We start from the raw sequence: 27,669 nt of genomic DNA, 5'->3' as shown, positions 1-27,669 counted from the left end.
GCCTAGAATTACATAGAAATATGTATACTTAGAGTGCGTACTAAAGGTTTTCTATTTATGGTTGTAGTTTAGTTGGCTGTGTCTGTTTTCAGAACACTTAGACCTTGTCAAATAGTTAATATAGAACATGATTTTTACTTGTGAGATAAAGAAATCTGAAAAAAAGTCCATGTAGTCTTAGTTGCTACCTTTTGTTTATAGTTGTTACATGTCTAAACGGTTCAATGAATTTTGAAAGTTATCCTTAAACAAATGAGTTTGGAAAATCTGTTCCTTAAAAGTCAGTTGAAATTAGCAACAAATTTTAATATGATCATATTAAAAGAACTGGAGAAAAAGAAATGGAGAAGTATTCAGAGAAAATAAAGTAATGCAACTCCTTAACATTAGAGAAACTGGGACCAGTATTGTGGCAAAGTGAGTTAGTCACCACTTGCGACACTGGCATTCTACATCAAAACATCAGTTGCATTCCCAGCTTCTCTGCTTCTGTTCTAGCTCCCTGCTAATGTACCTGGGAAGGCCAGGTACATTATCCCTTCCTATCTCACAATCTTGCAAACAAACATATAAAATTTTAACAATAAAATAAGAAAAAGTTAAACTCTGTGGAAGCAAAATATAAGGGGATATGAAACACCTGCAGATAAAGCAATGGGAAGGATGAATGAGATAACCTTGATTCTCACAAAATATGTAGAACCTCCCAGACAGTTTGTAGGTTGTGACAGTCACAGTGAGTATCTTCATGTTTTCAGCTCAGACTGTGCAAGCCCACACACACTGGCTGGTGATCTGTAGGTTGGGCAAGAACAGAATAGGGAGTGAATTGTGAACACACAAAAGGGAAGTGCATTCTGCTCAGTACTGTGTGTGGTGACACATGTTTTCAAAGAGGCTTAGCTGCACGTCCTGTAGCCAGTTGACAGTGCTGGAAGGTCTCTTCAGGCCTGATGAGCTACAAAATGAGAACAAATGATTCAACCACAACATCTCCATTCACAGGCAACTGCTTTGTGTCATGAACTCGGCCCCAGTTTTTTGTAATACTTCTGGGTGAATAAGCAAATGAATACAATGGTGTTTTCTTTTGACCCCTAAAGCAAAAACTCCCTCCTTCAGTTCATGCTCTTGAACCTGAGAAGGGCAGCCGAGAGAGTCCTCTAGTGTTTAAAGGAAATTGGTAATATACTGTGAGCAGTGTGATCTGGTGGGAGATTCTGAACGTTTAAAGGAATCTTCTGTGAGTCAACTGGCCGCAACTTTCTCACTGTCTGCCCCGAGTGCCCTCCAGCCTGGGGCCTACATGTCCCTTGCAGGGATCACCTGTTTATGATTAATCTGTTTCTTCCTCTCCCATCCTTTCTGTTTGCCTTCAGTGCTCCAACCCTTCCTCTGAGTGGCCTGTAACCCTTTATTTCTCCCAGGCACTGTTAAAAATTTACCTCCTTTGGAAACATTTACAAGCTAATGCCACCTGCCTCCAATTTTTCCAGTACTTTATGGTCACCTATATGGCAGTTTCTCACCTAAGTTCCATATGATTGCGTGAGAGTGTGATCTTGGGGAGCTGGCCCATCTCTCCTTAGGACTACTCTAGGTCAGGGGCAGCGCTCATTCTGTGTAAATCCCTGCCCATCCCTAATGAGAGGGCTCACATCATGCTATGCCTGCAGTCATTCACTGTTGAGCTTCAGGATTGCGCATGGGGAACAACAGAAAGAGACCTGGTTCCCACACCCACAGATCTCAAATTCAGAGAGCATTGCCTGCACACACAGCATTCCTGCTGACTGCTTTTACAAGACAGTGATCCTGGCCTGACACCTTTCTCCATCCACCTGCCACACTGTGCTCTCTTCAGTTCTGCAGGAGAATGGCAATGATGGGCTCTTTCCTGTTTCTCAGGCCTGAGCTGCTCTAGTCATCTCATGCTGATTCCCCATCTCATCAAATCAGTTCCTTCCTCAACTGGTACCTGCCATCACACCTGGCTTGTGCACTAGGGTAGCAATTTCAGTGTTCCATTTATTTATTGTTATTTTTTTAATCTGTCTGCCCCAAATGAACTGAGCTTTTGCAGCAAGAATGTCTGTGTTCCTCTGTGCTTTAGAGCCACATACAGTATATACCTTAGGACAGAAGGAGTGATTGGTTTGACTTTGCAGGACATGTGGAGTACTTCAGAAGACATGTACAGTGAGTTTATACAAGTATGTTTAATAATAAAATATTCATAAAAATGATGTCACAGGGACAAAAATAAATGAGCTAACAACCCAATACAATGTGACCAAATCTCAGGACCTTAGAATAGAATTTTAGGAAAGCTGGCTGGCAGAAACACATTTTCATTCCTACTTGTGTATCATTCAAAATCTGTAGAATTTAATGCTGAATTAGATAAGGACGTTTGCAAGCCTGCAAAAGCTGAAAACTAAATACATTATTTCAGGGTTACCCTTTGTAAAGGAGAAGGGGGCATGATTAAGGAGGATCCAAGGCATCCAAGATACCAGGGCATTCCAGAATATTCATGGAAAATGGAATTAAGTGATAGTCTTATTTTTGTGTAGCAAAGTTTGAGATTCATGTGTCATGTTTTCATACTGCACATATCGGTGACACTTTGAGAAATTCATTGTATGCATGGAATCCTAAGTTCTTTTGAAAGCAAGTAAACATTTAATTGGATTTTCCACAAACTTTTGAAGTGTCCTCATTGATAGCATTCTACCTCTTTACTTCTATGATGGTATAAAGGGTATTTCTTTTATCTTTTTCTTTATATCTTATGAATAGGTACACACACACACACTCACACAATATCTTTTGTGCTCCTATTTAAAAGTTTTTTTTTAATATAGGCAATAGCAGAGAGCTAAGGAAAGAACTGTCAGGAGGGTGGAGGTCTCTATCATGAAGCAGAAGGCTGATTTCCTGTGGTGCTTGGCCTGCTGTTACATGGTCGTAGGCTCATGGCTATTAATCAGAGAGGAAGAAAAGGAGTTATCTGTGTAAGCCTGAGAGGTGTGGTGGGCGAAGTACTGGAATCCAAATGGCTGGATGTATATCCAGAAATCTCCTTAAAGTCCAGTAAGGTCATCGCTTTCCTGAAATCTTTTCTGGATTTGTTTTAAAGTGTTTTACGTTTCTCAGGCTCTCTCTTTGTTGTATTTAATGTTTGTGTATTTTTTCTTTTTGATATAAGGAATAAGGTAACTGTTTTCTGTATTGTAGAGAGTTTGGAAATGGGGCAGGAGGTGAGGATGCTTTAGGTAATATGTAAGATAGCTTGAGAAACAGAAGAAAAGGGGGAAGTCAAGTGTTTTGGGGAACAGAGGGTCAAGGTTGGGCTGACTTGAGGTAGTAGGAGGAAAAAGACCATCAAATCCCTAACAATGTTTTGTGGAAAACTCAGAACTGGAGATTTAGTGGAGGGTAAATTGTGAAGCATGGGAAAGATGGCATTGGGCTCTGTTAAGAGTTCCAAACTGGATATCAGCTTCAGAAGGACGCAAAAACCTTTATGTGGAACACATAAAGTAGAAGTTTCCAAAGGAAAATAGATGACTTTAGTAGGGAACACAGCAGTAGGAAGATGTACCACATATTAGGCAGGAAATCAGAAGTAGAAAACAGAATCTGAAATCAACCAGAAAATTGATAATGGTGAAGGAGGGAATAAACCATGAAAGCCGGCCTAGCAAATAAGGCCACTGCCTGCAACCCTGGCATCCCATATTGGAACCAGGGTATGTCCCAGCTGTTTTACTTTCACTCCAGCTCCTTGCTAATGACCTGGGGAAAGTAGTGCAAGGTGACCACTCACATGGAAGACCTTCATGAAGTATCCAGCTCCTGTGGTTGTCTGGGTAGTGAACTAGCCGATAGAAAATATGACCAGCAGTGCCGCATCCCCTATGGATGCTGGGTTAAGTCCCAGTTGCTGCACTTTCTATCCAGCTCCCTGCTAATATGTTACATCAGCAAAGTGGAAGGTGGTCCAAGTGTGCGAATCCCAGCACCCATTATGAGAGACCTGGGTAAAGCTCCTGACTCCTAGTTTTCATCTGTCCATTCCATACTTTTGGGGAGTAGATCAGCAGCTGGAATGAGGCATCTGCCTCACAGAGTAGAAAGGCTAGGTAAGAAAGCTGGCTATTTGGAAAGCAGAGAGGGCAGCTGCTAAGGAGACCCACACTCTCGCAGCTGGAGACCTGGAGATGAGCCGCAGAAGCCCGAGACCAGGAGCTGAGCAATGTTTGTTCTTTCAGCACAGAAGCCTGATACATTCCCGTTTAGTCCCCTGTGTCTCCTTTGTGCAATTAGACATACTCTGAAAGTTGGTTGGAAAGCAATTCTGCTTATTTGTTTCATTTACCACATGACAGAGCTGTCATCAGTCTTCCTTTGAAAAGCAAAAAATCATAATTTCCTGTGATTTAAATGTCACTTCTTTAAAGGCACCTACATGTGACACGCTGCAGAAAGATGTGTTCTTGGCTTAGGCACTAACACAAAGTGTCGGAATAACTTTCAAAAAGCTGAAGACATGGCAGTCTGAGGGATGTGCCAAAGTGCTGTCACAGCTGTAGAGTGTGTAACAAGAGACTTTTCTGAAAGAAATGCACAAAAAACCCCATCCAGGAAATGGTCTATTGTCACTTTGTGCCGTGTGGGGATCCAATAGCAGTGCTGTGTTGCTGGCATAATTAGTGTTGGAATTCAGGAAATTTGGAGTGTTTTGGCACTATTTGAATCTATTGCTTTGTATCTGTGGGGGATTGTAGTTCTGTAACTGTCCTTTAATTAAGCACTTCTGTTCTGTCAGGCACTCTGAAGAAAGAATTTGAATAGCTTTCTAGAGGTTTATAATTGAAAACAAAGGATAGTCCCAAGAAATGGGATAAAAATGACAATGAAAGTTCCAGATGGTTCTTAGTTTTCTTCTAACGTCCTCTCTAACTCATGTAAAGTTTATCAAGTTAGTTTTATTGTTAGCTGAAGTTGCTGATGATGTACTTGACATCCAAGGAATGTGGTTTGGCCTGCTATTTAGACTTGGGTATTTTATGTTTGTCTCTTAAAAAAAAGAAAAAGAAAGACCTCTTCCTGATGTTCTGTCTTAGAAATCATTTTATAAACATTTTGATCATAAAAATTTTGAGAAACTCTGCAATTGTAGGTAACTTGAAAAATAAGTGCTTCTGTAGGGTTTAAGCAGTTAGCATGGATACGTTTCATTCTCCTCTGTAACAGTTCAAAATTTGTGGTTATCCAGTGGTTAAAAATAGACAAATATTAAAGATGTTATTTGTCCATTTTGGTTAATGGTCAAAATATGTCATGAAATTTTTGAGAAAAGAGTTCTGAGTCAAAGAGGAAACAGTTACATATGTATTGTTACTTATTTAAAACAATGGGAGAGTTCTAGTTCGTAGGATATTACGATATTATTACACGCAGCTAATTCCCGCAACCTGGTTCTTTACCGTGAGCTGAAAACACCAGACGCAAGGAGGTATCTTAGGAGGTTTATTCCGACGGGGCAGGAACAGGGTAGAGGTGTTGAAGATCAGGAAAGAAGGGGAGAGAAGAGAGAGAGAGCCACACCTGGGGGCCCTTTTTGTCTGCCAGGTGTGGGGGGTTGGGATTGGGAGGGATTGAGGGCAGGCCCCAGGGGATTGGTGACTGCAGATGAATTGCCTAGGGATGATTGGCGAGTGGGCGGAGTTGGGGAAGGGGCTGAAAGATTGGGGGTGGGATTCTCAGGTGGAATGCCAGGTTACATCTGATTGGTGGGTGGCTAGGCTGGCGTGAACTTTATGACCTGTGAGGAAGAAGAAATGGCGCCGGGTCCAGGGCAAGATATTCAAATAACTCCTTACATGTATGCATGTATGTATGTATGTATTTTTAAAGTTCCACTGAGATCTTTTTTAATGTTAAAAACTTAAATACGGAGATTAGAAAAGTATTTGACAAAAGAAAAACTTCACCAAACAAAACTTGAATAAATATATATTCTCTAATGCTCCCTATCCATTTGTTTAGGTTTGTTTAGCTCTCTACATATTCTGATCCATGGCAGTTTGAAAATCTGCTTTGGTTCCCTGGTTTTAGCTAGCTAATGAATGCATCAAAGTTGGTATTAAAAAATACACTTTCCTTTTTTATCTGAAGTTCTCCTGGTTTCCTTCAAGGCAGTGGCTGTTCCATGAGCTCTGCCTAGCCTTCTCACCCTAACCACATGCCACCAGTCTTCCAGACGCTTAGGCGTCCTGCAGTTCTCCATGTTTCCTACAGACCCCTGGACTTCCAGGAATTCTTACCTTTATGAAAACAGTTGTGCCCTCTTGGAGTTCATTCCTTGCTTCACATGCTCTCTGTTGTATCTGAGTATTCTTCAAGGCCCATTGCAAATCCCCAGCCTCCCAGGGAAGTTGTCCTTTTCCTGTTGTCCTTTCACTCCAGTAGCAATAGTCGTCATAGAGATTTCCATATTCTTTCATGGCACCGTCACTCCCCCTTTTAGTGAAATTATTAACATGTTTTGAAGAGCAAGGATTTTGTGCGTATCCTGCATGTCCTCTAGATATTCTAGACAATAAATTTGAAGAGGAGAGCAAATACATGAAGTCCAAGAGATATGAGGTTTGTCTTGTGCAACTCTTCTAATCCTCCTTAGATACAAATTACCTGTGGGTCAGGATGTCATGGGAGGTAGAACAGGACACAGCCTCCTTATGAATACCTTATCAGTCAGGCTTGACTCAGCAGTCAAGAACTGCTATTTTTCGACAAAGTCTGTTTTTGTCAACTGAGCGTCTCCAGTGAATTGTGTATGACATAGTTGCACATGTTCGAAGACTATTGGAACATGATCAGTTTGGCAATGACAGAAACGATGAACAGGAGGGCAGGGAACAGGTTGTTTTCGGAAGGTACAGTGAAGGGGGGCGATGTAGTACCTGAGAAGTCCCAACCATTTAGAGTGATCTTAGGGATTTATGTCTTTTATATTCATTTTTATAGAATTATTTACTTATTTGAAAGTCAGAGCTGCATACAGAGAAGGATAAACAGAAAGAGAGAGGTCTTTGATCTACTGGTTCATTTCCCAAGTGGCCACATCAACAGAGCTAAGGCAGACTAAAGACAGACACTTCATCTGGGTCTCTCATGTGGGTTGCCTGGGCTTAAGCACTGGGCTATTTTCCACTGCTTTTCCCAGACTATTAGCAGGGAAGTGGATCAGAAGTGGAGCAGGTGGGCCAGAAACTTACACCCAGATAGGATGCCAAACTGTCCCCTATATTCGTTTAAACAAATAAATTAAGTGAACGTGTTTAGGTATTTGTTGAGTTACGGTAAAAGGTGGAGTGACAGAGAGGAAAAGAAAACCGTCATCTGCTGATTCACTCTCTCAGATACCCTCAACAGTTAGGTATATGCCTGGCCCATGGGCCACATGAGCGACAGGAACCCGAGTACTGGGACTGTTGTCTGCTACCTCCCAGATGCCTTAGTAGGGAGCTGGATCAGAAGTTTTAAGTAGCTGAGACTTGAATCAGGCATTCTGACATGGAGTGCAGGTGCCCTTAGCAGTGTCTTAGCCCACAGTGTCATATTCCCAACTTGATCTGTTTAAAGGAAGCAGGAGCCTACAGAGGGGAAAGCTGGATAAAAAAGTAGGAGCAACTGTTAAAGAGTAGAAAAGGAAACAAGATTAGAGGGAAAAAAATTGCAGATTGCAAATCATGAAAATGTGGTTCAAGAGATTAAAAGTGTAAGAATGGAAATGCTATTTATTTCTTGAAAACACAAAATTAGCTTTTCGTACAGGATAGATTCTTAAAGTGAAAGAATCAATCTAGGTCCTTTAGAGTTTTTGTTTCTGTTGTTATGTACCATAATGACTGTGCATAATCCTTTTTCTTACCTGATTAGTGGATCTGTTAGAGTTGAATACAACAAATGAAGTTTTCAAACAACACAAACTGAACCAAAATGATCAGCTCCTGAGTGTTCCAGATGTCATCAACTGTCTGACAACAACATACGACGGACTTGAACAAATGCATAAGGATCTGGTCAATGTCCCACTGTGTGTGGATATGTGCCTCAACTGGCTACTCAATGTATATGACACGTAAGTTTGCATTTTCCCATTACGTTCTTTGAATGCAGTATGTTGAATACCGTTTTCTTAAAATAATTTTTAATGAATTTTTGAAAAGTTCACTGAAAATATTTTTCTGGTGAAATTATTGGTATTCATTGTTGGAAGCTAAACAACTTTCCAAGTCATTGTACTGATAACAAATATTAGAAAACATATATTTTAAGATTTTCCTCTAATCTATAAAGCCTGTCAACTTTGTCATATTTTTTATTGTGGAGCTAGGGGAACCTGACATAAATAAGTATGATTTCCATTTTGTTCTGGAACATACTGTGGTAGGTTTTGAAAGAAAAATATTGTGCTTATTAATATCATTCACATAAAAATGAGCTTCTGATAAACTGCTCTGTTACCTTTGTGTGACAGTTTAAGATTGATGAATGGAAGCAAGTGGGATTGCACTCGTCTTTGTGTTATCTTTGTTTACTACCATGGTGGTATTTGTGCACCTAGAGTAGTAAATAATCTATGATGTAGTTTAACATGGTGGTCACCATCACATAAAGTCACTGTTAACTTCTAGCCAAACCCACTTTCCATTAATTTGGCCCCTTTGAATGCCATAATCGATTCTAGGGAGGCATGCTGTGTGCTGACATTTCGGAAACATTAGGAATTATTCACTCATCTGGTAGGGGGCTAAAGTATGCAAGGATGAAAGAGAAAATTGGACGGCATTATTTTTTCTCTCTCAGACCTTAAAAGTTATTTTCTCTAATTAGATGGTATGATAATTTGTGTTTAGTAGCCCTTTCTTTGGTTTAGAAAGAAAAAAGAAATAATCATCGCTACATGCACACTTGTTTAGCAGCTGATTGATTCCATATTCTACGTGGATGGTGATAATGATAGCTTTAGGGAAGATTTAGCTAAAATTTTGTTTACTTGTTTCATTAGAAAGTGCTTTTGTCTGCTGCCATTCACACATACTGTAACAAAGTCTTTTTTTTTCTCTTTAATAATCAAGTAGCCATTGTGAGAATGAGGATGCAAGAAACCCTCTGGAGGGTAAATCTTAGCTTCTGTGATCAGAGTCAGATTGATTTTGTCCCTGTCTGATTTCTTTTAATGCTTTCTTTTCATGGAGAGTTTTGATTCTGCCAAGGTGAAACTGACCATTAGTATTAATCTACCATTCATTTGCTCTTTAATTTTTTGAATCCTCAAAAGATACATTTTCTATATTAAACTCACTGATGAAAGGTAAGTTTTCACTACCAACTCCCTGACTTTACTCCCTCAGATACATTGCTATCATTGTGCAGGGGCTTCTTTGAATCCTGTGAAACACTTTGGAGGAGCACCTCTGGACCCACAGTTTAAAGAGAATTTAAAGAAGTAAAACGGCTTTTACTTAGCATCATCCGAGGCACTGACATTTGGGCTTAGTTTTTGTCTTTAGATGAAGGTAAAAGCAGGTTAGTGTGGAGCTGCCATCACAAAGAATAGAGTGACAGATTGGGTGGCTTCAGCAATAGCATTCCTGCCACTTTCCCAGGCTGGAAAACTAGGATCAAGGTGGAAAGGATTCTCTTTGAAGACCTCGGCTTCTGCCTTGTGGATGCCATCTCTTCCTGTGTTCCTACTAGTAGTTCCATCTGTGTGCCTCTCGCCTCTTCCCAAAAAAACGCAATTTATTTTGGATGAGGGCCTGTCCTGAGGACCTCATTCTAACTTGATTGTATCTGTAAAGAACCTGTTTCCATACTGAGAATTAGGACTTGAGTATCTGGATTTAGGATGAAACAATTCATCCCCTGACACACACATATTGTTTTCAGTAGAGAGCCCAGTGGAAAGAGTGCCACTAGGCTGGGGGGAAGCAGTGTGTAAAACATCATGATTCTGTCTAGGCAGTTACATGTTGGTGTAGCTGTATTTTCCATCAATATATAGGAATGCATGGGAAATGCTGCATGAACGCAGTGTGTGATATTTAGAAATACAGTATCTTGGACTGTCTTATTTTCCATTATAAAAGGGAAAAATATTGGGAAGACTTATTTCCCTTCCATGTTAAAGAAACGTCAGAGCAGTGCCCATTCAGCCCAGATTTCTGACTTGGAGAGCAGAAGCATGTGTTAGCCAAAGGAAATTTAAAAATTACACTTAAGTTAGCAATTTCATAGGGCCAGAGTTGATTGTATGTTTCTCAAATAACCAAGACTTGTTCATTTACCCAACACTTACTAGCTCTTTCCAAGCAACAGCTCTTCTAATTCATCCTAGAGTCTAACTCTTTCCAGGGTTTCAGGACATGAGGAACTCTGAGAAAGTCTGTGAATCAGATAAATAGTGCCTTTTCAAACTACTGGGATGGTCCTTTATTAGTCATGAAGTTTGGTTGTCTTTCTTTGTGTAGTGTAGTGTACCTGGGACTCATATTTTCAGCATTAACTTGAAATCATCAGAGAAGTACATAGAACATCATAGAGTTCTTGAATTAGGACTTCACAGATCTTCCATTCTGCCTTCTTTTTAACTTACCGACTAAATGACCTATCCAGTGGGACAAGACCATTTAACATAGTCAGCTTTTAAAATTTGTGCTAGTTGAAACACTAATGTTCAGATTTTTTTTTATCACCATTCAGTTTCTCTTGACACATTATCTTATTTTGGGAAAATAGTATCTTAGGAAATAAACAAACTATCTTTAAAGTTTTAGCATGTATCAAGCTTCTGAATTTTGTAAAGAAATGTCCATTTTCATCTGTTGTGGATGATAAGAATTCATATTTTTGGTTCTGATCTCTATGTGAGTTTATAGTCACTGAATTTTGGCATCTCAGTTTATGATTTGAAAAATTGAGATAAGAACATCTTCCCTGTTTTCCACATAAAAGGTTATTGCAAAGGGCAAATGAGCTAATACATGTAAAAGGACTTTATAAACTGTTAAGATAATATTGGTTTCGTTTGTGAAACTCAGTCATTTTTCATCTTCCAAGCTAAAAAGTCATAATTTCATAATCTTCCATCTATATTCAGTGAGCATCAAGTGTTTAAATCATCACTTAAAGCAATATTATGAGATACTTAGTTTAACTTCACTTGCTTCAACGATTCTTTTTTCCTACTACTTGTGGGTGGGTGTAATTTTGTTTGGTGCATCTTTCCAATGAAACTAATTTCAGGAGTTGTTTGTGAAAACCACCAGGAAACCAAATATCTTTAGCCCTTGCTAAATATCCCTAGGATATTAGAGTTTCTCCAAGTGGGGACTTCCACTGTGTCATACCCTCGAAGTCCAATTTTTTACTATCACCATTATGAGATGTGGTGAGAGAATGATGACAGTTCAGACTGATCAGTCTTGAATAACTAGTCAACTCCAGTTATCTTGTATTATTTTTTTATTTCCAAAATTAAAAGTTGGTCCCATATTTTCCTATGATTCGCTGCTTCCTTGACTTACCTCCCCAGCACATGTGTGAGCTTATCCTGTAGAGAAATCATGCTTGTGCTTTGTTCTTTGTCCCCACAATTCATAGAATAATGCTGACCCACTGTATGGCTTTGTAACCGTGGATGGTGGACGACTTTGTGATTGACATTTTCAGTTGTTTTCCTGATAATGTTCTTTTCTTTTTTTGTCATGATAGGATGGAGGTCATGGTGTGATGGGTATCATTTTGATCATTTATTCCCTCAAAGGATTGCTTTGTAGCAACATTCAGGCACTAGTCCCATTCCATTCACACAGCCTTTGGTTAGCTTCTGTAAATCCATTGTCTGACCATGTATAAAGAATATCAAAATTTCCTGGTATTTGAAAGGAAGAAAACAAGCACAGTCTATTTCATGTCATAATTGGAAACTCCTAAAGTTATGAAGTGCAGACACAGTTTGTAGTATGGCTCAAGTTTCTGTTAACTTGAAACCAGTTTTCCTTTAATTGTGAGAAACTGAAATGAGTATATTTATTCAGATATTTTGTTATACAGGCTGTATTTACTATTTTTGAAAGGTTTATTTATTTGAAAGTCAGAGAGATAGAGGTTAGTAGAGGAACAAAGGGAGAGAGAGAGGGAGAGAGAGAGAGAGAGAGAGAGAGATAACAGCTCCTCCATATGCTGGCTCAGTTCCAAAATGACTGTTATGGTTGGGTTGAGTCAAGTCAAATTGGAAGGCAGAACTTGTTCCTGATTTCTTAAATGGGTAAGAGGGACCCAAGTACTTGGGCCATAATTTGCTGTCTTTGCAGATACATTAGCAGGGAGCTCAGCCAGCAGCAGAACAGCCTGAAATAAAACTGGCTCTTGAATATGGGATTCAATATCCAAGTGGCAGCTTAACCTACTGTATTACACTATTGGCTCCTGTTTTAACAATTACTCCATGTATCAGTACTGAGTGTCATACACATATTTAACAAAGGTTCAGTAAGTTTGATACATTATGATTTTTCAAATTTGAGAGGCAGGATGACACATACACAGATGTACATGCACTCACACAGATGTCATTGAAATCCTCTGGTTCACTCGTAAAATGCTTACAATGGTCAGAACTGAACCAAATTCATCAAGTGGGAGCTCAATTTAACCCTTGCATGTGGGTGACAGGGACCCAGTTTTTTGAGTATCCCTGTGCTCCCCATGGTCAAAATTAGTAGGAGAATAGAAATAGAACCAGGGCTGGTATTGTACCCACATTCTCTGATGTGACCTATGGATAGCCTTAAAAAATGTTCTGTAACTGCAAATAGAACAAATATCATACTTTTCAAGGGACAATTCCCAGATAAAGAACATATCTTAAACAGTATCTTAACACTTAGGTTGATATCCACCCCTATTTGATATCCCTGAAAATAGATAATAAACTCTGAGCTACTGAGGGACCATTTTGAAAATATAAAATTTTTTCACAGCATTCACTAACCAACTAAACATGTTTTTCGTTTTTATTTATTGTGTTCTTCACATGTCATATATACATAGAAACTTGGTTTTTTATTATTTCATAATGAAAATTATCTTTGCTGTAATGGTAAAATTTGCCAGCAGAATCAAGATTTAAATATAATTTGTTAGTTTGTAGTTTAAGATCACATGATGCAACTGTATGTTGGTTTTTTTTTTTTTTCTAAGATTTGTTTCTTTATGTGAAAATCATAATTACAGAGAGGAAGAGACAGACAAAGTGATTTCCTTTGTGCTGGTTTACCACCTAAGTGGTCGTAATGGCCATGGATGAACCTGGAGCTTCATGTGGATGTTGTACATGGATGACAAAGCCCAAGGAATTGGGCCATCTTCCACTGCTTTTACTAGGCAAACCCTCAGAGAGCTGGTCCAGCAGAAGAACATTTAGAACTTGAACTGGAATGACTTCATACGTGATGGCTTAAACCATTGTGCCACAATGTTGGCCCCAACTATGTATTTTAAAATATTGTGAGCGATTAAATGTTATATAATCATGTTATGTGAATGTCAGGTTAGTATATTAAAGTGTACTATACTTGTGCATTAAAAAAGTGCCTTAAGGGTCAGCTTTCTTGTACAACTGATTGGAATGTTACTTACATACTGCCATCCCATTAAGTTAGATACCATAAGAACATGAAAATTGAAATCCTAATCTGAAAAATGATCCTGCATCTGAAATAGTAAAAGTGGAATTAAAACTTTTGTAGATTGGGTGTTATTTCATGGGAACATAATATCTAAATAATTTATGTGATTTTGTTTTCCATTTCCAGGATCTAGTACTATGATTAATATCTGACCAATATCAGTATTTCTTTGATAAGTATTGGAATGAAGATCTATGCTTTTCTATATAAAATAAAAATTTGCTTCTAATTATTTTAAGCACTTAGCATGTTAATACCTTTCTAGTTAACTTTCTAACATTAATTTTCAAAGATAGGAATCTTCTAAAAGTTTATGGGACATGTGTATTAAAAAATGAATATGCATAGATCTCAAGAAGTTTCTGTAACATACTAAACTTCTAAATTTTATTTCTACAAACATGTGAAGTATGTTTATATCTATTATCACTGACCCTTTCTTGCCTTATTATGTTACAGGCGTGTTATATTTGACACTACCTAGCTATGATGAGTCTTGAATTTATAATTATTAACTTAGTGTTTAATTCACAGGATTTGTGAAAATTCATTTTTTTTAAATCAATTTGACTAACAAAGAAACAGAGTCTGAGATCTTCCATCACGGGTTAAATTCCCAGTTGGTTACAGTCCCTGGGCTTGAGCAATGCAGAAACCAGGAATCTAGAACTCCATACAGATCTCTCACATGGGTAGAAAGGGGCCCAAGTCCTTGGACGATCCTCCACTGCTTTCCCAGGAGTATAAATGGCAAGCTGGATTGAAAGTGAAGTATCTGGGACTTTAACCAGCACTCAAATATGGAGTGTCAGTCAACAGGTGGTAACTTCAATTGCTGTGCATTGAAGGTCAAGAAAGTGAAATCTTAGTTGATGTGCTGTTTATCAAGTTATTTCAGGCTATATCGTCTTCCATTGACCAAACATATTACTAAAGTATGTCATGAAGCTATGATTCAGTTTAATATTAAATGTTAAGGCTGAATTAAAATGTTACATCATTAAGATCCAATTATTTGATGCTTCACTATTGAGAAGAATAAATATTCAGAAATAATTGCCCTGCTTTTTGCGACTTAAATACATGTAATGCAGTAAGATTTTTATAATTTCAGGGGTCGGACTGGAAAAATCAGAGTGCAGAGTCTGAAGATTGGATTGATGTCTCTCTCCAAAGGTCTCTTAGAAGAAAAATATCGATGTATGTGCAACTTTTCTTAAACCAATGTGTTTGTAAATGTTGCTATGATCATAAAAGCTTTTAAACATCCTTTTTTTATGATTTGCTATAAAGGTAGTTTTTCATCCCTTTAAAACTTCAGTGTTTATACTACTCTAGATAAGGGGTATCAGAAACTTGGACTTAGTGAAATGCAAAACAGCTCAGAAGAGGACTTAGAGGTGAGGCGTTTTCATGGAGTGAGAACCAACAGCAAAGAAAATACCATTTATTTCATAGAATTCTCTCCCTGTAATATAGGCATTGTGATTTTCATATCCTAGCTGAGAAACATATTTCTGAGCTTGGTTAAGAATCTAGTAAAAAGCTGTTATTGTTAAATCCTAGTTTTTTTATTTTTAATTCTAAATTCCAGGTGATAAGAAAAATCCTGTTTACTTCCAATGCTAAAAAAAAAGGAAGATGAATGTGAATCTTTCTGTATATAGATGCTAAGCCTGCACATGTATATTTTATAGTTGAGACTTCTGTTTTATTTACTGTTAGTCCTATCCATTAAGCTGTCAATTAATGAAACTTTCATGGTGTTGAAAAAGACACTGCTTAGGAGGCTGGGGAACTTGCCTTCAAATCCCTTCCAATTAGTTGCTGAGTTCTTGAATAGGTTACAGAATCCTGTTGAACATGGACAGCTAAAAGGTGATACTATTCCCATTCCCAAAAGCTGAAATTTGGTGTGTTTTCTTAAACTGAAGAATAAAGCTAATAATTCCCAATTGAAAAGGAATTAGAGATAACTGCTAGAAATAGCAGTTGTTAGATAAATGATGAACCTACATCTACAAACTTTCAGTACTAGAACATTTTGATTTAATTTTATCCCTAAATGTGAGTAGCTTGATTCTACCATGGTTCATCAGATAATTCTTTTTTTATAAATAATACATATTTATTAAAAATTCAAATACAGAAATAAAAGCACAATATCCCACCCAGGATACAGACAGCCACATAAATCCCCTTCCCTCTAATCCCATTCCCCAGAGGTTATCACTGTGAACAAGTTAAAGTATATCCTTTGAAACATTTTCCTTTGTATATACAGGTATATATAAACACACATAAATGCACTTTTGCCTTTTACAAAAATGAAATCATGTAAATGTACATATTAATCTTCAATTTCTATCTCCATTCATTCAATATACAGAAAATTCACAACAAATCTGATTATCAGTCCTCTTGGGTTCGTTTTCCATTATATAAAATTCATATTCAAGCATCAATTACAAAACTCTTGATAATATACTTCCTGCCATCTTTGAGTCTCATCTCTAACCACTCCAGTATGAAAAGACTGGAACATAAATTACCTTAAATTCTTCCTGAAACAAAGGCAGTACAATCAAACAAACAAACAAACTAGGAACACACTCTGTCATTCCTAGATTTTGGCCTTTTCACTTTGTGTTACATTCTGCCTGGACTTTTCCATCTGGCAAATCCCTAATTCTTCCAACAATCAGCTTAAAAATGATCTCTAGAAGACAAGACTTCCCAACTTTTTTCAAGACATAATCACTTCTCTGTTTACCCCTATACTTTATAGCTAGCTTCTTAGTTGTACTTATCTCACAGTACTGCAGTAATTCATTTACATATTTTGAGTTACCTTTCCATCCAAAGGATCTGATGGAGTGTTTATCTTGGAGCAGGTACTCAGTAATTTAACTGTTGAGGAACCAATGCTTTAGGAACATTTGCTGAGCACCTACTATGCACAGAACCATATCCCAAGCATGAAAAGAAACTTACCATTTTGTCCTAAGGAACTTACCATTTTCCTATTATTTCCCCTAGGTGGATAGGGGAGGGACAGAACACATTTATTATAAGACCACATATTGCTTCTGACATATAGTTGGTTTCAAAAATCTATAGTCATTTGCCTCAAATTCATTTAGGAACAAGGCATTGCATAATCAAATAAATCACAAAATAATGGGTAGTTTGTCCAGCAGGTCTGTTAAATGTGGCACAGAGCCTACCAGATCCAAATTCTCTGTCCCAAACCATGGGAAGCCTCCCCACCGTCTCCCTCATAGGACGTCATGCTTTCTTCATTTTCCATGCCCATTCTTGTGTTCTCCTGAAGCACACGGGGCTGTTTAGGAGAGAGAGTCAGTATACTAAGACTGCTCAGGAAATTGTGAACGTCTGTTACCAGACATTGACTGAGTATGATGAGCACTTGACTCAACTTGAGAAGGATATTTATATGGCTAAAGAAGCAGCTTTGGAGGAAGCAGAATTAGAAAGTCTGGACCCAATGACTTCTGGGCCCTACACACCTCAGCCTCCTGATTTGTATGATACCAGCACATCCCTCAGTATGTCTCGAGATGCCTCTGTATATCAAGATGAGAGCAATATTTCTGTCCTGGATATTCCCACTGCCACTGCAGAAAAGCCAGTAATTCAGGAATCTGAAAATGGAGATGGCGATCTTGCAGATGAAGAGAGAGAACTGTGCACACTCTCAAGCCAGTGTCCTATATGAGCATTTGCTTATGTCTGAAGGAGAAGATGATGAGGAAGATGCTGGAAGTGATGAGGAAGGAGATAATCCTTTCTCTGCTATCCAGCTGAGTGAGAGTGGAAGTGACTCTGATGTGGGATCTGGTGGTGTAAGACCATCAGATAATTCTTTACAGATAAATCTATACATTACAGGATATAGGGATATTTCTTGAAGAAGGACATTAACCTATAGAAAATATGTCATCACAGATAAATTTAGTTCCATGTCTTATGTAAATAGGCATATGAGAGAATTCTGGAAAGTTTCTGAGACATTTGAAACACAATGTATTTATTCTGAAGCAAAAATTGTTTGAAATCCATCCATAGTATCTTCGTAATATATGGTTTACATGAACTTTCCAAAGTCCCTTCATTTGCATGAAAATGAAAATATTTTTGCACCAGATAAACTTGTATTTAAATTCCATTTTCCATGAGCTTTTGGAAGCATCATAATATTTTATAATTTATGGATTTGCTATATATTTATGAATTTCAGTTCTACAAAATGGTGGTGTATTTTTGTTACCTAGTTTGACAGAGATGCCGGTACAAGGAGACATGGATTTAAATGAAATGAAAACTGAATATAGGATCGGATGGTGAGGGTCCTGATAGGATGAAAGCCAAGGTGTGAGCTGAGCAAGATTCGTGTGAGGCTTCTCAACTCAGAAAGTGTTCAATTTAGAAAAGGAGTTGTTCAACCATTTGTGATTTGTGGTTTTCACACACTCCTAAATGAATTAAGACTCTGCAAGGAGCAGTTATTTGTTGGTAGTGAACCTATCTGAAGTAAATATAAATTCAGATGCAAAGCTTATGGTTTGTATAACTCAAGGAGAATCTCTGTAATTTAATCCACGAAGAATGTCATGGATTTTAGTGCTTAATTAAATAAGAACTCTCTTGGGTTCACTCTTTAATCTAAATCTTTATGGGATATTGAGACTCTGGAAGTGTTCTGAGCCTATTTTGCTTCTTAGTTTGAGAGGACCTACACAACTTTGACTTATGTTGTGATTTTCCCAGTGATATCAGAACAGTTCCTCATTATTACTTCCTTTGTAGAATTAACATTCAGGGCAGTTTGCGCTGAAGACCTAATGGCAATGCCCTAGTTGGGGTCAATTGGTATCCATCTGCACATTGATTTTGCAATGGCTGGTGTCAGCATCTTCATCCCAGTTATACTTCCCTCCCTCGTGAGAGGATGCCTTCTTGAGCCAATGTTCTAACATAACCCTGGCCTTTGCTTACCTCAGCAAAAACTTCCACAAAACATTCTTTTGAATGGCCAGTTGCAGTTTTTCCATACCAGTTGTTGCAATTTGATAATCAGTTGTGACTTTCTTGTTGTGACTTATCTCCAGCATCATGACACTGGCTATTATTATTATTATTATTATTATTATTATTTTCCATTGTATGGTTTTGTAGGTATAGGGACTCCCCCCTCCAGTTTTCCCTTCTGGCCCTAGTCTTTTCTCCCATATTCTTGCAATAATAGAGTCTGTCAGCAACAGTCACAAATCCAACACTCTGCTATTGAAGTGTGTCATGGCACTTACAGACAATGGCAGAAAATCTAGCATCATATTGACACTGGTTTTTGTGTCTCACTAAGAAGTTTACAAAGTGTGCTTTTTTGTGTGTGAGTTTAGGAATTTTCCAAATGCCTAAGAATGTTTTGAGTTCTGTGGTGGCAACATGATGATGTAGCTATCTGCCTGGAAAGAGCAAGGTTAGGCTTGAATGATGTGCATCTGTCAAGGTTACCATCCATAGTCGTCAACTCGGAAACCTGTTCCCAAGGCCAGGCTTAAAGTTTGCATCACTTGAGACTCCAGGATAAGTAACTTGGCTATGAGAATCCTACATATATTCTTTAAAATTAGATTAGAACAAGCCACTACAGCACTGAGGAAATCTAGGTGACCAATTGGAAACAAAAATTAGATTTCTCGTAATTGAGTTTATTTTCCCTGTGTTTGCTTATAATTAAAGCTATATTTCATTATAACTATAGTTTCAATATCATTGAATTAAGGCTCCATTGTTTGAAAATGCACTTCAGTCTACCACCTTTCCTCTCAAGGAAGAGAAAATAATGTGATTTTATGTGATGTTTATTTAGTTATTATTTGAAAAATATTTTTAGAATCCAAGATTTCTTGTTTATTATGCATTTATTGTTAGAAAACTTCATATAAAGACTGTTTAACTTTTATATTCTTTGGAATTTATAGAACTTGAAAATTTCTTTCCCAAAAAATGTTAATTTCTACAAGGAAGTGCATAAACTTTGAAATTTCTCCCTATTTCAAGTTATTTGTCTTGGTACATAAGCTCTATTGTTATAAATATTGTAATAATTTTTTTTATCTATAAAATATTATGCATGGTGAATTGAAGATAAACCAAAAGAGAAAGTTAATTTTGTTAGACTAAGAAAATTATGAAACATATCAGAGTTTTTCTCAGTGAATGGAAAAGCCTGAGAACTTTGTGATAGTATTCATATATCTTACATATGAATTATTAAATTTCAAGAAAATGTATTTTATCTCACAGAGCAAAACAAATAATTTGTGCAGCTGTTAAATAATGAGAGATAGGATGGCCCCCAAAACAAAATGCATATCTCCTTATATTTAAATGATTCTTACATAAAATACTTTTGATCATAAAAATATTTAAGAGAAAGCTACCATATGTAATGCATACGTAATTGAATACTGCATGTTTAATAAAATAATATAGATTTAATAGAATATTAATTTCATCCATATATTTAATACAGTGTGTTCTTATTATATTCATAGTTATATTCGTAGTAAGTACTTACTAAAAATGTAAAGGGTTGCTATTAAAATTATTTTATTTCCTTAAAAAGCCATGAAGAAAAATTTGGATTCATATTTGTTTTAGAAAATTTTGCTTTTTTTTTTTTTTTATAAAATTGTAAAATCTTTATTTATTTGAAAGGAAGAGTGAGAGACAGACAGACCTCAGTCATCCACTGGCTCGCTGCCCGAATGGTTCTTACCACCAGGGGCTGGACCAGGCCAAAGCCTGCGGGAAGCCAGGAGCTTGGAATTCCCTCCTGCTCTCCCATTGGATGCAGGGTCCTGATCTGGGTATTGGGTCATTTGCTACTGCTTCCCCGGGTGCATTATCAGGGAGCTGGACGAGGCATGAAGCATACGGGACTCAAACCAGCACTCAGATATGAATGCTGCTGGGACCAGCCGTGGTCTAACTGGGTGTACCGCAATGCCCATGCCATAGGTTCATTGTCTTTCTCAGTAAGAAGAGAAACCTTTATGGTGATATTTATGGTTGCCTATTGTACATTTATTGTAGCATTTAAAAGTAATTTTTTTATTGACCTGTTTATTTGAGGAAAATTCATGGTGAAAATACATTATATAGAATTCCATTTCCATGAACTTTCCAAAATGTGCTCTTACATATTGACATACAGCATTATTTTTAGAAGCGCATGGTCCATCAAACCTCTTAAAATCATCTGACTCACTTCCCCTTGCTTTAAGCCACATTGCCAAGGATGCATTTTAAGGTGAAGAACACTACAGGGGGCCTAGTGTGATAACTTATTGTCTAGGTCCCCTCCCCTGTTGCATCCACCTGGATCCCATATGGACACCAGTTCACATCCCAGCTACTCCACTTTCCATCCAGCTCCAGCTCCGTGCTTGTGGCCTGGGAAAGCAGAAAAGGACAGCTCAAAGCTTTGGGACCTTGCACCAGCTTGGGTGATCCAGAAGAAGCTCTTGGCTCTTGGCTTTAGATCAGCTCAGCTCTGGTCATTGTGGCCACTTGGAGAGTAAGCCAGCGGATGGAAGATCTTTCACTCTGTGTCTCCTTCTCTCTGTTTATCTGCCTTTCCAATAAGAAGTAAAATGAAATAAGTCTTAAATTTTGTTTAAAAAAAAAAAGACAGCAAACACTGTAGGAGGATGAAAGTCAACTGTTTGCCTCTCTCTGTATCAGATCTCTTCAAGGAGGTGGCAGGACCCACAGAAATGTGCGACCAGAGGCAACTGGGCCTGCTACTTCATGACGCCATTCAGATCCCTCGGCAGCTTGGAGAAGTAGCAGCCTTTGGAGGCAGTAATATTGAGCCCAGTGTACGCAGCTGCTTCCAGCAGGTAAGGCAAAGGGTCAGTGGTGCACGGGATGGGTCGGGAAAGTTCTGTGAAGGTGTTTGGAGATGTGGAAGAGGGTTCTTGGCCTAGAGGCAAAGTTTGGTAAGAGTCTTTGAGTACCATTCCACACATTTGTCTTCAATTCTGAAGGCATGTTTGATCCAAAAAGCAGTGACCACTGCAAAAGGACTTACACGTTTTCTTTGGGTGAAACCTAGAATCTTTAACATTGTAGGAACGTCACTGTGATGGCGTCCTACTTTGCGCTGGTCCTCAGGTCATGTTAGTCATCAGCAGCTCTCTGCTTTAGTGCTGTCTTGCTGTGGTTTGTGCAGGGCCCTTACATATGTGCCCTCTGAATAAAGCTTTCCCTTTCCCCTCAACCTCACACTGGCTTCTCATCACCTGTTCTGTTCAGCCCTTAGAGTTCCCTTGGCTCTCAGGTGCTCTGAAGGCCTTGTGATGTTACTGCTCTCCCCTACTGTATCCCCTTAGTATCTGTGCCTTATCTTTCTCCTATATTTATGTTTCTAACCACACACTGAATTGTGTAATTAGCTTTTGGGAACCTAAGCTTGTAGGTAAGAACTGTCTTGCCTTTTGCTGTTACAGCCTATCTTAGTCCATCCTGGCAGCTGTAACAGAGGCTTTGGAGTGGCAGGGGGTGGGTTATAAGTAACAGTGATTTATTTTACGCAGCTCTGAAAGTCCCAGATTAAGGACCTAGCTGATTTGATGTCTGGGGATGATTCTCTTTTTGGCTCAGTGATGGGGCCTCTTTGTTGCATGCTCACATGCGGAAGGGGAAATCGGTTCCCTCTGGCCCCTTTTCTAAGGGCACTGCTGTGCTTTGAGTTCACTTGTGAGAACATTCGTTCCTCTGTGCATGTATGTACAGACGTGGCGCTCTCGGGAGGGGGCTGCTTTCCTCCAGGGAGTGAGTGCTCATGGTGGCGGGGCTGGATGCTCGCCACCAGGACAGGCATTCAGAGACAAGTGTAGTGCTTCTCACCTGCACCCAGTTGCCCTTATACTTCCTGCTTGGTTGAAAGGTCACGAGGCCCTCACTGGATTTCAGCACCCAACCTTGAACTACCCAGTATCCAGAACCACAAACAAACGTGAACCTTGATTCCATACAAAGTTCCCAGCTTCAGGTATTCCGTGACTATAGCATAAAACATATTGGCAGGCACAAATTTGAATCATGGGGGGCTCTGCCTTGAAGCCCTAATTGCTCCTAGCGCACCACTTCCTCCTACTGTCCCCGTGGGAGTTAGGTCACCATGCAGACTTAGAGGAATGGTTCGTATGCCTTGTATACAGTGCCTTGAACATCATAGCTAACATGAATATTTTTTAGATTTTTGTAGGCAGGCTTTTTTTTTGAAAGAAGATGTCTTGAAGCAGCAATTGCTTCTTTGAGAATGTATGTACAAAAGCGGTGTGATGCACGAAGTTTATACAAATCTAAATTACTAACTCTCTGCTGGGAAGCTCTTTCATTTTTTTAAGGCTTATTGTGTATAACACATTTTAGAAACATCTACTGATGTTATCCATATGCATAAAGCAGAAGCCGAAACACAGGGAACTGTTTATCATTGCTGAGGAAAAAAAAAATCCTTCATACCGAATCTTTGTGAAGAATCAATGTCATGGGCTATTACATTTTATAATGGCCTCTGTTCTTGTTTTAGATATGTAAAAAAAAAAGTGCTGAGTGAAAATTCTAACTGTGATTTATAGTCACATACATTGGCTCATGAGATGACCTCAGCAGCAGGAGAGTGAGATTGGTGGAAATTTGAGTTTATGAAAATGGCTTAGGATTTGAGGTAGGATTAGGAAGTGTCATGCAATGCGTTGTGATAAAATTTGACAATCCTACAAAGTGCATTTACACCACTCTGCCTCTATTGCGATACTATCACATGGCTCGGGCGGAGACCAGGATCTGCAATTGTATTTCACGTATGTAATGAGCTCCAAGTTAGGGAAGTTGTTCGTGACACTTTGATAGTTTTTTACTGTCTGACTAGAGTGAGTTTTATAGAATTGAAATGTTCATGTAAAAAGATAGCCTAGAAGTGTGTTGTTCTGGCTTTCCCCCAAATTTTGAGCATATAAGGATATTGGGATTTTTCTTTTTCTTTTTCTTCTTTTCGTTATGTGATAAGAGTTTTCTCTTTTTACGTGCTTAAGTTTTCTTGGCTAGAAGAGGTGTAAAGATGCTGAGACTTGTCTGGAAAGACTTTCATGTGGGTGCTTCAAATGTTTGTGGAAAGGCAGGGGTGGGTGCCTGTGTCCCCTGTTGCAATGCTGCTTGGAATCCCAGATGCTTCACCCTCTGATCCTGCTTCCTGCTAATCCATTCTAGGGGCCGCAGATGATGGCTCAAGTTCTTGGGTCCCTGCCACCTGGTGGGAGAGCAGGATGGAGTCCCAGGATCCTGCCTACATCCCGGCCTAACCCTGGCTGCTGTGGACGTCCAGGGAATGAGCCAGCAGTGTACCTCCCCTCCTTTCTCCCTCTCTGTGTTTCTGCCTCTCTTTCACTCTCTGTCTCTCTCTTTTTCTGTCACCATCTCCTTGCCTTTACAGTAGTAGAAATTAGACCAACTTTTTTAAGCTCATAAGGATGATATTGAAAGCTAGCATGCACTCTGTGCACTTTGGGAATACAGGCTGTTTAACTTTCTTTTCCTGCACATATTTTTTCAGAAGACTGTAAAGCACACTTTTTCACCGTTAAATGTTTTTCTTTTCAGAATAATAACAAGCCAGAGATCAGTGTGAAAGAGTTCATAGACTGGATGCGTTTGGAACCGCAGTCCATGGTTTGGCTGCCGGTTCTGCATCGAGTGGCAGCGGCCGAGACTGCAAAGCATCAGGCCAAATGCAACATCTGCAAAGAATGCCCAATTGTTGGATTCAGGTGAGGTGTTCTGCTGGAGGTTGCAGGAGACCCTTGTCTGTCCTATTTGCATAATATTTCATGCGTTTATTACCCCTTCCCCTTTATTCTCATTTCGCACATTGATTCAGCTCAAAAATGGCATTCCTTCTTAAAAACCACTACATGAAGCCAATTTTGTGACAATTTTTAATGATTGTTATCTATGCTACTTTGGCTCAGAACCTGAGATTTTTATGAGTTTTTGTTTGCTTCTATTACAAAAATATTCATGAATAATAATATTATCATTAATGCTAAGTACTTAGCCATGATATAATTTAATGGGTGTCCCACTATCAATCTACTATTCTGCTTATACATGAGACCTTCAGAAAGTTGAAAATATTTTCAAATTGTTTGCATTACAGTTAATTTATTCTTAATGCTGTTTTTCTACAGATGTTGAAATTTTCACTTATTTATTTGAAATAAATAAATGTAGGGAGGAAGGGAGTGTTTTTCTCCATCGGTTCATTGTCTAAATGCCCACAGCAAATGAAGCTGAGCTGGGCAGTGCTTGGGAACTAGAAACTCGATTGTGTTCTCCCAGAACAGTGACAGGGAGTGAACTAACCGGGCTGTAGCCTATCCTTCCCCATCCCCCCCAATACTGTATATTTTTATTTATTTTTTTAAAAGATTTATTATTATTGGAAAGCTGGATATACTGAGAGGAGGAGAGACAGAGAGGAAGATCTTCCATCCAATGTTTCACTCCCCAAGTGAGCCACAACGGGCTGGTGCTGCGCCGATCCGATGCCAGGACCAGGAACCCCTTCCGGGTCTCCCACGAGGGTGCAGTGTCCCAAAGCCTTTGGCCGTCCTCGACTGCTTTCCCAGGCCACAAGCAGGGAGGTGGATGGGAAGTGGAACTGCCGGGATTAGAATCGGCGCCCATATGGGATCCCGGGGCGCGTTCAAGGCGAGGACTTTTAGCCTCTAGGCCACACTGCCGGGCCCCCCAATACTGTATATTAACAGGCAGTTAGAATCAGGAGGGAAGCTAATACACAAACCCATATGTTCTCATTCCAAGGGCTGTCTTAACCCCTGGGCCAAATTACCTCCAAACACACTTACACACAAACATAGCCTGATGTTGGCAGGTACCAAGGTATGTGTGTTTGTGCACATGCTTTTCTTTGAACTTTTATAAATATTGCATGGTGTGTTTTTTGTTTTTGTTTTGCTGATACTTCTCATTTAAATTTTATTGAATCGCATGGAAATTCTTAAAATAGTATAAATTAATTAGTGGTTTAGTTAAGTTTCATATAAACCAAGTGCGGGTTTATATGAATCCAAGGCTTTCCTCACTGCTCGCTGGCACCAGGGTTCCTCATTCTGTCTGTGCACACTAGCCTCCCTCTTCATCTTCAGCCAGCTCATGCTCACAGGATGGCTCTTGTAGATGCCTTTGCAGGAAGAGAGCCAGCCTCTTGCCAGCTCACTTGGTGCCTCGCGCTGCACCTGCAACTCACACACCCAGCATCTTTGCCTCAGACTGCACTCTACAACACCATCAGTGTGAAAGTTGCAGAAGCAGTAGTTTCTGCAAGGCCAATTGAATTGCTAAAATGTGCAAATAGTTCCAGAGTTTCATACTAGAGAAGAAATGGAGCGCTTAGCAACAAACAGGGCTCCATGTAGGAAAGAAAATGTCAATCAAATTTTTGAAGCCATGCTGATAAGTCGAAAATACTGTGAGTATAGGTGATTGTTTCAAACCAGAGGGTCCTTGCCAGACTATGATATGCATGGACTGATTTTCCTCAGGTCAGCTTTCAGGTGATTTTGCAGGTCATTTCAGAAGCTACTCAGTGCTTTGTAATTTAAAATATTAGCTTGATATAAGTTGTAAATTCTTTTTCTCAGAGTTTTATTTATGCTCTTGTTTCTCTAGTCATGCTGGCAGAATAGATTATTTTAAAAGATGTATTTATTTATTTGCTTGAAAGGAAGAGTGGCCAAGAGAAAGAGAGCAAGAAACAGGGTTAGAGATTGGTCATCCACCTGCTGACTTACTCCCTAAATGGCCACAGTTTTTCTGACTGGGCCATTCCAAAGCCAGGAGCCTAGAACTCCATTTGAGGGCAGGAGCCCAAGCATTTGGGCCATTTTCCTGCTGCTTTTCCAGGTACATTAGTAGGAAGCTGGATTGTAAGTGGAGCAGCCAGGATCTGAACTTGTTCCCAGGTGTCCATAAGGAATGCCCATGTCAAAGACAGTGGTTTAGCCCACAACACCATAGTCCTGGCCCCCAAATGGAAGATCTGGAACAAAATATTCTCCACCTACACCCATAAAACATCTGAAGTACTGTTCTGTGCCCCTAAAATTCTACAAACAGAAGTCAATCTACAGTGTCCTGTTATGCAAGAAGTTAAATCATTCTATTTGCTTTCAAGAATATATTATGATCTAGGTTTTTGTTAGTTTAATTTGTTGTATTTGTTTTCAGATTTTTTTCTGATTAGTATCAATCATTATAACAAAATGTTCAAGATAAAACAAAATCCTTTGTAGAGAAATGCTAGGATTTGTTTCTTACTGATATTTAAAAATTGGATGTGTCAAGCTCCTAATCATCTCTTTTCAGCTATTTTCGTTACCTATCCAAACGTCACAGGAAGTTTTCTGACGTGAGCACTGCCTTCCTAGTAACATGTAAACAGAGAGAAATGTGGAGACGAGGATGCAATGTTTGCTTTGTAACTTGACAGAAAATTTTCTCTTCACCCTCATTTGAAGTTAGGATACAAAATAAATTTTATATTTCTACCTTATCTACCTGTTACTTCCTTGGTAACTTTGCTAAGACATCCTGTCATACATGATTGATTTGGGTTTAACAGAATGCAAGCTGATGATGTTTGTGTTTTCTCTCCAGGTATAGAAGTCTAAAGCATTTTAACTACGATGTCTGCCAGAGTTGCTTCTTCTCAGGTCGAACAGCCAAAGGTCACAAATTGCATTATCCAATGGTGGAATACTGCATCCCTGTGAGT

At 38.9% G+C, this 27,669-nt stretch overlaps 1 protein-coding gene across 7 annotated transcripts in view; it reads left to right on the top strand.

The window, feature by feature from the left end:
* The window catches only part of UTRN (utrophin), a 507,084-nt gene that overhangs the window by 434,927 nt on the left and 44,488 nt on the right, over positions 1-27,669 (top strand). For all 7 annotated transcript variants that reach the window (XM_058667660.1, XM_058667612.1, XM_058667721.1 and 4 more), the window contains 5 exons: positions 7,954-8,155; positions 14,887-14,972; positions 21,549-21,706; positions 24,474-24,640; positions 27,552-27,663. In XM_058667660.1, coding sequence (XP_058523643.1) covers positions 7,954-8,155; positions 14,887-14,972; positions 21,549-21,706; positions 24,474-24,640; positions 27,552-27,663 — 725 coding nt within the window. The remainder of the gene's footprint in view (positions 1-7,953; positions 8,156-14,886; positions 14,973-21,548; positions 21,707-24,473; positions 24,641-27,551; positions 27,664-27,669) is intronic.

This window comes from Ochotona princeps, chromosome 1 (genome assembly GCF_030435755.1).
Source record: "Ochotona princeps isolate mOchPri1 chromosome 1, mOchPri1.hap1, whole genome shotgun sequence".
In the NCBI taxonomy this organism is placed as follows: Eukaryota; Metazoa; Chordata; class Mammalia; order Lagomorpha; family Ochotonidae; genus Ochotona; species Ochotona princeps.
The sequence above is the reverse complement of the archived record's forward strand: the minus strand, read 5'-3'. Positions and strand labels throughout refer to the sequence as shown.